Source organism: Schistocerca americana, chromosome 2 (assembly GCF_021461395.2).
Source record: "Schistocerca americana isolate TAMUIC-IGC-003095 chromosome 2, iqSchAmer2.1, whole genome shotgun sequence".
NCBI lineage: Eukaryota > Metazoa > Arthropoda > Insecta > Orthoptera > Acrididae > Schistocerca > Schistocerca americana.
The window spans coordinates 961,649,522-961,663,787 of NC_060120.1; the positions used below are offsets into that span (position 1 = coordinate 961,649,522).

General features: G+C 36.3%; 1 protein-coding gene across 1 annotated transcript in view; it reads left to right on the plus strand.

The window, feature by feature from the left end:
* The first annotated feature begins 9,156 nt into the window (after nt 1-9,156).
* The window catches only part of LOC124596220 (ER membrane protein complex subunit 5), a 59,704-nt gene continuing 54,594 nt past the window's right edge, over nt 9,157-14,266 (plus strand). Inside the window, exon 1 of the mRNA XM_047135275.1 lies at nt 9,157-9,341. Coding sequence (XP_046991231.1) covers nt 9,263-9,341 — 79 coding nt within the window. The 5' untranslated portion in view covers nt 9,157-9,262. The remainder of the gene's footprint in view (nt 9,342-14,266) is intronic.

Consider the following 14,266-nt stretch of genomic DNA (forward strand, 5'->3'; position numbering starts at 1 on the left):
GTTACAGTCAAGATCGTTGACACAAATAAGAAATACGAGAGGTCCTGAGACGGACCTCTGTTTATAGCTGAAATAAGAGGAGTCAGATAGCAGAAGTTTTCTGTGACAAGTGGTTGTTACAGTCAAGACCGTTGACACAAATAAGGAATACGAGAGGTCCTGTGACGGACCTCTGTTTATAGCTGAAATAAGAGGAGTCAGATAGCAGAAGTTTTCTCAGTGTAAGATGTCTCCCGTCAACAGCTGCAAGATAGATGTACAATTGCCATTTCTTTTCAAACTGGGAGCGCTTTGCTGCGCGATAGCAGGAGTGTTATGCGCTACAGGCGTCTAAAGCTAGCGAAATGAGGGATGCTCAACTACCGGACCTACCGATAGATGGCTGTACCAGCTGATTACTGTCGTCTACATTGCCCGCCATATTTGAATTTGCCAAGAAGTTTCTCTCGGTCTGTACGGTGTATAAGGAATTAAGGATTATCGAAATGGTGATTTCTTGTTCCGCTTTCAATTGCACGAAGCGATGGAGTAAGGAAAGTGACTTACCATTTCACAGGTAATAGGACTACCGATACAATACGACAACAATACGGACTTAGTGCGTTTGCTAATTCGATGTTTTTGAACAGGTTTCCTCTGAAGCACCCAGAGCTGCTAAAGAAGTGGATTACTTCCGTGAAGCGGAATGATTTTAAACCTACGTCTTGCAGTTTTCTTTGCGGAAACCTTTTCCGACAAGATGATTACGTAGTGAGCCCTGGAACGTGGAAGAAACGTCTCAGACCCGAAACAGTGCCATCAGTTTTTGACTTTCCGACACATTTGATACCACCATATAAACAGCCACGACGACATGTTAGGATTTTGACTGACAACGATGCTTCTCCATTTGAGGTAGCTAATTGATTTCCTTGCTATGTGTGTGGTTTTGACTTTTGTGAATTTGTTTCGTACGGACACAAATGGGCTACATAGGTCTAAGCAATGTTGTAATACAGTTTCATATTTTTGTTTTTAGTGTTCTGTCCTCTGCAGAAGCTACTGATTGCGTGGAGAATGTTGTCAATGAGAATTCTTCCGTGGAAAGCATGTCCCACTTATCCAATGCAGAAGCTGCGAATTGTGTCGAAAACGTTAGTATAAGGATGTTTTCACACCCCCAAAGTTTTCTTATAATATTTTTCATCAAGCCTTGAGTTATTTCAATCATATATAACGAAATTATTTCTTTATTTCAGAGTGCAGTTGGTTCTCAAGTAATTGATTGTGGTATACAGTCGAAAGTAGAAATGGAAGACAAGGTGACCGAAACTTGCAATTTTTTCTCAGACATTGTGCACGAATTAAAACGTAAACTGAAGTGTGTCCGTGAAAAACTTCGAAGAAGAGAGAAGAAAGTGTTTTCCATGGATGACATCATAAGTTCATCGAAGGAGAAGGGGCATCTTCCTGAGAAGTTACATAACTTCCTCAATCATCAGAAAGGAACACAAGTGGAATTAGTGTGCAATTTAGTGGACAACTCTCTCTCGTCAAAGGGTAATAGATACACAACAAATATGAAAATGTTTGCGATGACTGTGTACTTTTATTCACCAGCAGCATATGAATACCTGCAAAAATTAATGCCTCTGACCCATAAATCATTGATTTCCAAATGGGTGGCAAGTGTCGACTGTGAAACTGGCTTCTTAAAAGATGTTTTTAAGTACGTTGATTCGAACCCAATTGTAAGGGACCAGTTCAACGATTCTTGTCTAATTGGAGACAGTGTGGCAATTAGGAAGCAAATAGTTTGGGACCAAGGAACTAAGCAATACACAGGTTTTTTAGAGTTTGGTGGGGAAGTGCCTCAGTCAAAAGAAGTAATAGAGGCATCTGAGGCTCTGGTTTTCATGCTTGTCCCTATTAAAGGCAAATTTATATGCCCAATTGCATATTTCTTTATCAAAGGTGTACAGGCAAATAATCGGCCACACTGATAAAATCCGCATTAGAGAGGCTGCATAGTTCTGGCATTAGGGTTTGGTGTGTTACATGTGATGGCTGCAAGGTAAATATAAGCACTTTACGTACACTTGGCTGTACTTTAAATTTTTCCAAGGGTGATTTTAAAAGCTACAATGTTTATTGTATCTTGGACATGTCACATGATTAAGTTTGCCAGAAATGCTCTAGCAGAAGTATCTGCTATTGAGTCTCCAACTGGCATTATTAGATGGCATTTCGTTGAGCAATTGAACAAGGTACAATAAGAAGAAGGTATGACATTTGCCAACAAACTATCAGGACAACATATAAGTTATGTAAATAGAAAAATGAATGTTTCATTAGCTCCACAGACTTTGAGTTCTAGTGTGGCAGATAGTATAGAGTTTTTGAGGAGGGTTGGTGATCCAAATATTAAAGGAAGTGAAGCAACAGTAGAATTTTTGTATAATATGGATAGGATTTTTGATATTCTGAACTTCAGAAATCCATTAGGTAAAGGGTATAAGAGCCCCCTGAGACTTGACAACAAATCTTATTGGCTAGGTATTTTTAAAAAAAATTAAAAAATAAATAAAATTAAAAAAAATGGCTTTGAGCACTATGGGACTTAACATCTATGGTCATCAGTTCCCTAGAACTTGGGACTACTTAAACCTAACTAACCTAAGGACATCACACAACACCCAGTCAACATGTTGGTATTTTCAGACACACTGAAAATTATATCAAAAGCTTAAAAATCATTGGTGTTCCATTGCTGCTCCATGCAAGAAATACTTTTGCTTTTGGGATAATTTTCAGTGTGCAATCAGTAAGGCACATAGCTCTGACAAGTATGCTTTGTGTTGAATCTCCTTTGAAGTATTTGCTAACATATAAACTGTCACAAGACCACATAGACCTTTTTTCCCCCTGCATTCGGTCCAGATGTGGTTGGAACAACAATCCAAATGCATACCAGTTCAAGTGTGCCATGATAAAGTTGCTCTTGGGTAACAGTGTCACTGCAATGAATGGGAATTGCTCAAATTTTAATGCGTGTTGTTTGCCACCTGTTTATGATTTTCATGTAAGAAAGCATGTAGTAGAAAGTGATGGAAGTGCTGCAGAAAATGAAGTAGAGGAGTGGTGTGCACTTCTTGATGATAAGATTAAGTTCTCATTTCACAAGTAAAACATACTCTATTATATTGCAGGGTATGTGTCATTGCGCCTTTCAAGGCAGATCACATGCAAAGACTGTCTTCACATACTGAAGCCACCAGTAGTTAAATCTGCATTAGAATGTGATTCTCTCTATGCTTTTCCCAATATGGCCAATAAAACTGCATTTGTAAATTTTGTTAACTGCAGAAAACTGGTTAAAACAAGTGACTGCATGTACTCTGTTGTAGAATACTCAGAAACAGTTTGAGACGTTTGTGATTGCTGGGGATATGCGACAGAAATACATACAGGCCAAGATTTTGCATTGTGTTAAAAATAAATTTGTAGATTACCCATTTCCTGCTCTTGGTCATGATTACCATTATGAAATTAGGATTGAGGACTTACATCAGACTCAACTTGTTTGTAAGATTGCATCCCTATACTCCTGCATACGCTTAAAAACATGTGGAAAAAAAGCCTGCTGAGAAAATTTTAAACAACAAATCAAGTATAAGGCAGAAGTTAAATAAACTCATATTGTTTTCAAATTGGAAAAATTATGTAATGGGACATTCCATGCAGATGGGTATGACATTTTGACAGATTTTTTAGAACTATTTTGTCCATAGATTTGTTGTTGTGTAATGATGAACTTCAAAAGATGAATCACATTGAAGTAAAATTAAGTCTTTACGTCCTGTGTAGATATTGTAACAAAATTATATATATATATATTTGTGTCTGTATGTGTGGATGGATATGTGCGTGTGTGCGAGTGTATACCTGTCCTTTTTTCCCCCTAAGGTAAGTCTTTCCGCTCCCGGGATTGGAATGACTCCTTACCCTCTCCCTTAAAACCCACTTCCTTTCGTCTTCCCCTCACCTTCCCTCTTTCCTGATCAGGCAACAGTTTGTTGCGAAAGCTTGAATTTTGTGTGTATGTTTGTGTTTGTTTGTGTGTCTATCGACCTGCCAGCACTTTTGTTCGGTAAGTCACCTCATCTTTGTTTTTATACAAAATTATAATTGTTTATATAAGCTTATTTTAAGATGTGCACTTGCATTAAAAATGGGTGATTTGTGTGAAATTAATGAAAAAAAAAAATGTTCTGAGACTTATTTGACAGATGGCTTTCAGTGTGAGAAAATATTTGCCTCAATAACTATGTTAACTTGAATTTTTCACTTTAAGAAAACAGTTTAATCACAGGATGGTTGTGATCTAATGGGGTATGCAGTGGCCCTATGTTTCAAACAGTAATGTTTGTGGATACTCTGCAACATAAGAGCAATAAAATTTTTACTCTGTTAATTCTTGTTTTAATGAACACAATGTTCCAGTTGATCATAAGCATTCTTATTACTTTATAACCATTCTAGAATAAGGGGGCCTGAATCAGGCAAAACCTAATTTTCTGAATTTTGTCTTTATTTTGCTAGGATGTCTTTCTATTATATTTTCCTGTGTTGGGGGGGGGGGGGGGGGGGAGAGAGAATGCAAATAATCATATAGAATTATCTTTCTAGCACTACAAAGTACAGAATACAGTGATTACAGGTACACGTGGAAATCTAGGAAATTTCAGTATTCATGTTACATGCCTAATTTTCATCAACATTTACCTTAATTATATGGTTACACTTTTTGCTGATTTGAACTGTGTACTACATGTTAAAAAGATTTTGTTTGGTCATAGTAATAAAAGCATTTCATTTTGTTAGTTCGTATGTCCCATACGGAACTGAAATTATCAAGTTATGACGACAAAGGAAGGAAATAACATTAAGGAATCTTACTTCACAGAAATTATGTAACAATGGTTACACTTTTTGCTAGTTAACTTTAACATAAACCATTTAGTTTTCCATTAAGAGTGAAAGCAGTTGCACAAGTCACATAAAGAACAAAGTTTCCCATAGGGAACTAAAGTATTTTATGTTTGAGTTATTGCAGACTCAAAGTATTGTGATCTTCATATTTCTATTTAAAAATGTTTGTAACTCAAATTCACAGACATTTTGGAATCTGTACATGTGTGTAGCAAGGTACTTTTCATGTGCCATGTGGGACCTTTAATTTTCTGGTTTAAATATAATTTATTTCATGAATTACCTTTAATACCAGCACTGTCTGAATGCATTATTTACCATTTAGAAGAAGAAATATTAGTGTACAGAATAACAAACCTCATGAAAAATGTGAGAGATTGTTCTGTACAGAACTTGGAATGGCTCTTTATCGATAGCAGGTAAAAAAGAAGGCTTCTATTAAATGTTCAAAGAAACCAATCAGTACCTCTTAATTCACCATAGAGGTGATACAGTAATAAAACAATTTACTTTTTTCAGAATTTCTGCTAAGTATTAAAAGTGTGAAGACCTATTCAATTAGTATTTGCTTTACCAATAACGTGTAGTACAAGCACACGTATAAGCAGATAATTATGGGAGTCAAGAGTTATGTTAAAATTAAAGATAGTGACTTATTACTTGCTCACAAAGCATTGTAGTTGCTATACAGTTTATGCTGTATGTGGTGAACCCAATGTGATTCCTGGAGGACATAATATTCTGTTATCCTATGGGAGTGCACTGGTACCACACCTATTGAAAGTACGTTTTGCTGTGGAATAGCTGTATCAGATGTCTGTACCAGAAAACAAATCTCCACTGTGACACCCTCATGTTCTTGGTATGCTATTAGCTATTATTACAGGAATACTCTTCACATGGAGGAGGAAACATAGTGAGATTTTCTTTTTCATCATTTCCAACATTGTACACAACTTTCTTACACTTTTATGTTATCACATTTTTCCCTTGATAATCGAAAAGAGAGAGGGGGGAAAAAAAATTTAAGCGAGCTTTCATAAAAACTGAAAACTCTACTTGTGTCATTTGTTATTTTCAAAATGTTACTCTCTTTCCAAATACTGTTCTATTTCTTCAAACCAATTTTGAATTTCTCAGGTTATTACACATTATTTACTGTACATTGTCCACCAATACTTCTGTTGTTACCAGATAGTTTGTAATGTGGCACTACCTTTGTGCCACTGGTATTGGCTAGTGTACTTTTGCAGATAAGAAAATCGACTGGACTAGAATGGACAGTATAGGACAAATTCAGACAATATGGAACTTTTTACACTAAATTTGCAATATACTGTCACCCTTGTCTCACACAGATTGTAGCAGCCATTGGGGTGCCTGTCTGGCCAGCTTTCACTTTTGGGTTTGTTTTTTGCTTGGACCATATACTGACAACCAGTCATTCCAGTGATTGACACCATGTCAAAGACTGGAACCAAGATTCACAGAAATAGAATTCTATGGTTGTAATTCAAAGTGTAATTAATTTTGATCACTGACATGTTTTGAATTCAATTCTAAAATGGTTTGGGTGTCAGACTGGAAAATTACAGTTTTAAGACACCCCAACCTTAAAATTAACAGCTGTGATCGAGGTTATTTTCAACAAGTTCCTTCACTTACTACATCATCATGGATCAGTCCAATATAATATTATTACTAGACTTAACTTCCAAATGATACAAGTCATGCATTTAAGAGGAGCCTTAACGTTGGGCTTTGTGTTTGTCTCATTTAAATGTATTTCTTGCCTCATATCAAAGACTGAAGCACTGTTGAAAACTAGTGCTTCTACCACATCACTGAGTTTAAATACACCGTGTCATGTACAGGCGTTAATAAAATCATGGCATTTAAATTACTGATCAAAGAGAGAGCCAAATTCGTAAATGCATGTTGCAATTACAGTGTCAGCATATATGCAGATCGGTAATGCATCACTTCAGATAAAGAAAAAATAACGATTTTTTCCGTTTATACGTAAGTAATACTTTAATAGTTCAGTTGTAATTTCTGTTGTCAGTAAAGATACCCCTAAGCAAACTATGTCAACTTTTTTTCAAGAGACGTCTTCACTGTTGTCCACACTTGATTTTCCGAATTATACCAGTAGTTAAAAGCCTCGGCAAGTAAGGTAATTTGTTGACCTCCATTGAATCTTAAATAGTATTTTAGAACGGGCAAATAAGTAAAGCACTCATAAAATAGTAAACAATTTATAGGTCAAGTTGTCAAACTTTCAAAACACACTCGAATTTAGGAATTTCATAGCAGAACTGTCACTGTTTTTTCTCGCTAGATTAGAAACACTTCATTATGTTGATGTGTAGATATCTAGAACATCCAGTCTAAAATACTTATGAGGGAGCAGAACGAAAAACATTTTCATCCGTGTTTTCACACTTCGTTCTTTGCCAAATTCAGATTGGCGGACGCCGGACACACAATCTCTTGCCGGCACGCGCTAGAGCCGACACCCCCGGGATAACAAGGCCGTCCAACAGTGTTAGTGACGTCACACTAAGCGGCCCATAGCCGACGCAGCAGTCCACGGACACCTCCGTACAGACGCGCCTGATGCTAACCATCTTCTGCCCGTCATACAGAAAGCAGCGAACTATAATTCCAACCAAAGACCAAATTATATATATTCTCGTAAACAGCATAAAGGTTCATAACGAAATACCGATTACATATACGAGCAGGAATAAGTTTATTCGATTACGGAACTTTGCCACTATTTTATAATTGTCAGAACACTATTTAGCTTTAAAACTCGCATACAGGTGGTGACAAATGCCAACTGACAGCAGGACTTAACATTTTCAAGCTATTACACTGAAAGTAAATTATCTTAAACACTGTCATACATAGCAAAACCCTCACAACTTTCGTTTACAATAAGGTAACAAGAGTTCGCTTTATCACATAAAACACATGACTATTGTGAATTTACTCATATGTTCATGGTGACAGCTCTCTTCAAGAATTTTTAAAGTGTATCCCCAGTAATAAAGAATGGAAACAAAAGATAGATATCAAATATTCTCCTTTTAACATAGACATCACTGAACACAAGATTCTGTCTTGCACTGTGATACTAAGGGACTGCTCTTTCCTTTAAGAAAAGCCTGACAATTTGAAGTTCACTCTGCTATTGAAGATACACTTCTTGAAACAATATTAAAAATGTTATGAAAGGTAAGGAAATCAAAAACAACCAAGTGCATTACATGTAAGAATGTGAGCAAACGGCTGAGGCTCTCTTTACATACCATTTTCAATCTCTCTACAGCTTATTTCCTTTTCCACGTAAAAATCACCAACTGCAAGTCTCATTATTGCTGTCTGTTACTAACAAAGTCCTTTTCTATTTAGAAAACCTGACAATTTGATGTTCATTCTGGTACTGAAGATAAACACTTTTCAGAGGAGTTCTACAACCTATTCCTGCCCGTATATGTAATCGGTATTTCGTTATGAACCTTTAAGCTGTTTACAAGAATATATGTAATTTGGTCTTTGGTTGGAATTATAGTTCGCTCCTTTCTGTATGACGGGCAGAAGATGGTTAGCATCAGGCGCGTCTGTACGGAGGTGTCCGTGGACTGCTGCGTCGGCTATGGGCCGCTTAGTGTGACGTCACTAACACTGCTGGGCGGCCTTGTTATCCCGGGGGTGTCGCTAGAGCCATCTATCGGTAGGTCCGGTAGTTGAGCATCCCTCATTTCGCTAGCTTTAGACGCCTGTTTATGCGCTGAACTGTGGAGGCTCTGCACTGCCGTGCCTCTGCTCTGCTGTGCGCGGTGTGCACTGTGCAGCAGGTCTACTGTATCTCAAACGCATTGATTAGACGATTACAGCTAATAAGAATAAAACGTTTCCTGACAGATAGCTGACATAAATAGTTTCAATGTTTTGCAAATATTTTTAAACCTCGCAGATTTTTTGTTATATTACCTTAACTTAAATCCATTTTTGATATTTAAGCCACGTACAATACGCATTTTATACTGAAAATTTAGATTCCTTTTTGTGCTACAGCGTCGAAAGCCAAATACAAAGGTAAATAAATAAATAAAATTATTTTTCCCTCAAATCAAATCGCTGTAAACTTTGGCTTTTCAATGTTGCCTACCGTGGAAGATCATTGTTTATGTTGTTGTCGTCTGCAAAAGTTGTGTAGTGTACACATAATAGTAAGGTCTAAGGTTACAATATCGGGGAGAGTTGGAAGTGATATTACAATATGGCATCATTAACACACAAATTAATTCTTTCGTTTGGATTGTTATCGTTATTACATGCGGCGTACTCTGCTGCACAACGTGAGTAGTAATCTACATCTGCATTGTTTGAAGTTCTTAATTGATTATATTACTGTGAAAGCGACAGGAATTTTAAATAATGTTTTGATGGGCCATTATTGTTTTACTTTCAGGAGAGTATTTCGTAAATTGTAAAATTTTGACCTTGGTGCTTGTAAATAAAATAATAATACCTTAGATAGTTTCTGGATTTTGACTTGAGTCGTTTCAGACCAGTTCAATTCGATTTATTAGCAGCGTTGTATCGTATATATTGATGTAGGATCTGTTGTAGCTGATATTGCGTGAAGCAACTTTATAATTTTATGTTACTGTTACTTGATAAAATAGTATATGAAGCAATTTTAAAATTATGTGTCACCGTTACTTGATAAAATAGTAAACGAAGCAATTTCAACTATATTTTATGTTACCTGATAAAATATTCGTAGGCCTATAAACAACATTGAGCGAGACGCACCACAGTTGAGATCACAAATTAGCAAAGTAAAAGAAGTTTTTCGAGGGTGGCCAAATACAATTATAATTTTAAAAAATGAGTTCTTCAATTAGCTTAACAAAGAAAATAAGCTGCCGCACTTTTAATGCTGATGATTCACGTATTCACAGTGCTATAAAAGCTGCTGATTATTTACGTTTTTCTCGAGTTCTTTGTTTTGAATGTGTCGAATTCCGATCACCATATCGTTGGTAATGCACTAAATAGGATTATTGTTTGATAAAGGGTACTTTTTCAATACATGACTCTTTCAGGCCTATGTATTGCACTAGGCCTATGAAAATCGCGCCTATTTCTTGCTTCATAGCTATAGACTTGACTGTTTAACACTGAGCACTCCTGATGTATCTTCCGAAAACATATACTTTCACAAGTGTATTTAGGTGTTAGACTTCCTCATTTTAAATTCCTTGAAGAAATACTTACTTGATTCCCTAAGTATGATCCTACAATTTTTGTAATAGCTGTCTTTTGAAGTAGGCAGACTGGTATTCCCTCAAATCACTATGCCATACCATAACATGCTGTGTGCAAGTGCGGAGTAGATACACAACACTGTGTCAGTACTGCATTAATTTTTAAGCGTCCTCGGCCATGACGATACTGACGTATTTTTTGTTTAACTGTTGTGCGTATTTTCCCCACCTTTACAGTTCATCCAGCCATACTCCCTAAAAAAATACATGTGATGTTTGCTCTGTAGTAAACTTGTCTGCTTTGGCACTCTGTTAAATATAGCTATGTGATTCTGCCATGGAAGTAAAATCTGACTATTAGCTATGAAAGTTTGCTAACAGTGTCACTAGCCTTTATGTAAACTGTGCAAAGGATTTTCTGCACACTCCAGATGACTTAGTGTATTTTTTTATTGAAAAGCTCTAACTTGTTACTAGTTTGACCACAGGTAATCACTGTGTAACACCATCTGTAAAATGAAGGTAAAAGTAATGTGGCTTTTGTATGGTCATGAGTGTGTCACCATCCGTAAAAGAGTCTACATCTACTTACATACTCAGCAAATTGCTGCGAAGTGCATGACAGAGTGTACTTACGTTTTCCTCCTTTCACATAAGTAGCATGGGAGGAATCTCTGCTGGTCATGAGTGTGTCACCATCCGTAAGAGTCTACATCTACTTACTTACTCAGCAAATTACTGTGAAGTGCATGACAGAGTGTACTTATGTTTTCCTCCTTTCACATAAGTAGCATGGGAGGAATCTCTGCTTAAATGCCACTGTGTGGATGTAATTAGTCTAATCTTGTCTTCACAGTCCCTATATAAGCAATGCATAGGGAGCTGAAGTATATTCTAAAGTTGTTCACTTAATACATGTTCTTGAAACTTTATATGCAGGCTTTTGTGGAATATCAAGTTTCAGCATTTCAGTGATCCTCTCTCATAAGCTAGAGAAAACAGTGACCACTTGTACTGCCCTTTGAATACATTCCATATCCCTTGTTAGGTGTATCTGATGAGAGTCCCACACTCCTGAGCAATATTGTAAGACCAGATGCATTAGTGTATTGCAGTCTTCTTAGTAAAGTGCATTTTCCTAGAATCCTCTCAATGAAGTGAATCCTGCCATCTGCTTTATCTATGACTGAGCTAATGAGATCATTGAATTTCATATCCCTGCAAGTTCTTACAATCAGGTATTAAGATCAGAAATTAATGCCAGTTGTGATTCCTCGGCATTGTAATCGTTGGATTCAAATTTTCTATGTTTTATGAAACACACAGTTTTACATTTCCCAATGTTTAAAGCAAGTTATCAGTCTTTGTCCCATTTGAAATTGTTCAAGATCTACTTGGATATTTATGCAGCTTTTCTTAGATAGCACTTTGTCATGGAAAATTCCAGGTCATTAATATACAACACAGTTAGAAGGGTCCTAAAACACTTTAGGCACACCAGAAATTACTTATAGTTCTGTTGATGTCTACACATGCAAGGTCACATGGTTTGTGCTCCACCCAAGTCATCCTTAAACCCGTCATAGATTTTGCTTGATACCCAATATGATTGTACTCTTGGCCCTATATGACTGTACTTCTAGTAATAGCTTTTGGAGTAGTATTGAATGAAATGCTTTTTGGAACTAAAGAAATACTGAATCTCGCTTATTGCCTGGATACATGGCTTTCAGAATGTCCTGTGAGGAATTTGGGTTTCATATGATTCAGGTTTTCAGAATTCTTGTTGGCTGGCATGAAGAGTGTCATTCTGTTCAAAATACCTAATTATGTTTGAGCTCAGATTATGTTCCAAGAACCTATAACACATTACTTTATGATTCACTTTTGCTACCATTTTTGTAGGCACAGTTTTCTTTTTCCAACCTCTGGGCATAGTTTTCTGTCTGAGTGATCTCCAATATAGTATGATTAAAATAAGAATAACGCTGCCTCAATTTATGTGTAGAATCTGATGAAGATTCCTTTGCTCCCTGGAGCCTTGTTTAATTTTAGCAATTCAAACTGTTTCTCAACACTACTGGCACTAAAATCTATGTTACATATTTACCTATTTTTGCACTTGTTTTGGTATTTAACTTGGGCACTACATCTTCTGTTATAAAGGAGGTGTAATCCATCTCACTTCTGGCAAAGGGGTTACCTTCATAGTCTCAGATGTTATTGAATTTAGCATATGTTAAAATTTAGGAGCAAGTAAGAAAGACTTTTTTTTATTTTCTACAAAAAAAAAAAAAAAAAAAAAAAAAAAAAAAAAGAATCTTGCACCTAGATGCAGGTCTCCAAAGATGACACTGCGAACACCATTTTGAAGATCAGAGTTTTGTAAAAAAATTTAAAATGATGCTGTATCTCTGTAACAGTTGTAGATATTTGTTTGGAGTTTTTTTTTTCTTTGAAGGATAATTGCTTTATAATTACAATGGTATCCTCCATTTGGACATATCTGTCAAAGTTCTTTTACCGTTACCTTTTGAATTATTTCTTTTATAATTTACAGAAATTTTTTTCCAAAAATACCAATGATCCAGAAAAATTAGATTTTTTATGTTGATTAGTAGCATGTAGTACTATATTCTCTGTGAAAGAGAGCTTCCACTTTTAAGTTGGACAGGTTTTATTTTAAAAAATCCCTTTTCTTTAACTTTCAAGGCTGATGAATGTCTTCACTGAAGTTTTTTCTTACTAATTTCTTTGTTACAGTGTTTATTTCTATTGTCTTTGTTGCAGTATTTCTTATTGCTTTCTTCGTTACAGTTATTTCTTTTCATTTTCAAGGGTGCTGATATTTCTTACACTTTGTTGTAGTTTCTTTGTTGTGGTTGTTCTTTGCAGGTTTCTGTATTTTAGTTGTTCAGTGCTAATTTGTTTACTGAAGAGGCCTTAAAGAAATCGGAGACCATCCAGTGAGTTCTGTGTTTTTGTGAGGAATTTGCCAGAGCTCTATGCATCAAGAAAGTGCAGAGAAATTACTAAAGCTATGGATGAATACACTACAGCAAAACTGACCACACTCTTCAAAGCAGAAATTCTATCTTCAGAAGAAAATGAACCAAAGCACTCATGCACTTCTTGCAAGGAATTTTTCACAAATATCACTTCAGCTGTTGAACATTCTACATCCTACAGTGAAAAGGTGCTAGTTTTAACCATTATTCCAGAGACATTTTCAAAGAAAACAATTTTGAACCACATTCAATCAGTATCAAAGTACATGGTAGACAAATCAAGAAATGTGAGAACTGTAGAAGGAGTCTTTGGAAGACCAAATCGCTATTATGGTCATCCTGTAGAAGTAGCTCTAGTTCAAATAGCAGTCATTTTATCTGGAAGATAAGTGGGACTGTTCTCGCCAGAGTGCCAACAAAAAATGACACCATAACTGTAACAGTTGAAGGTCAAAAAATTGTAAAAGTGAAGAGGTACATGACTTGCAGTATTAAAGAAACTCTTGCAATTTATAAGAGCAACTATACAACTTCACATATTGAAAGATCAAAATTTTATGCACTACAAGCTAAGTGGGTAGTTCCACATCCACCTAGAGATGTCTGTTTAAGTGTGTATTGCACGAATTCTGAACTTTGTGGGGTAATTTTGAAGAAATTACTGGAGCACGTGACATAAGACACCTTGGTCAGGCATGTGAAGTCATTAGTAGTTTGTGGCGTAAAGCGTGAGATGAGCGTTTCAAGAATGTGGTGACTGCCTTGGAAAGGGAGGACTGTCTTTACAGACACTTGGCCTGGAAGATGTAGCAGATAACTCTGCAGGAATAAACTAATTAAGAAAACTGTTGCCTTTGACAGTTTCATTGGTGAACTTGGTAAATTGTCAGTGAAATCAGTAACGCACCACCATCTGAAGAAACTGCAACAACATCACATCAACACATGCTTTGCTAGCAATGCACAGAATACTTCAACAATGGCAGCGAAGATCATCATTAG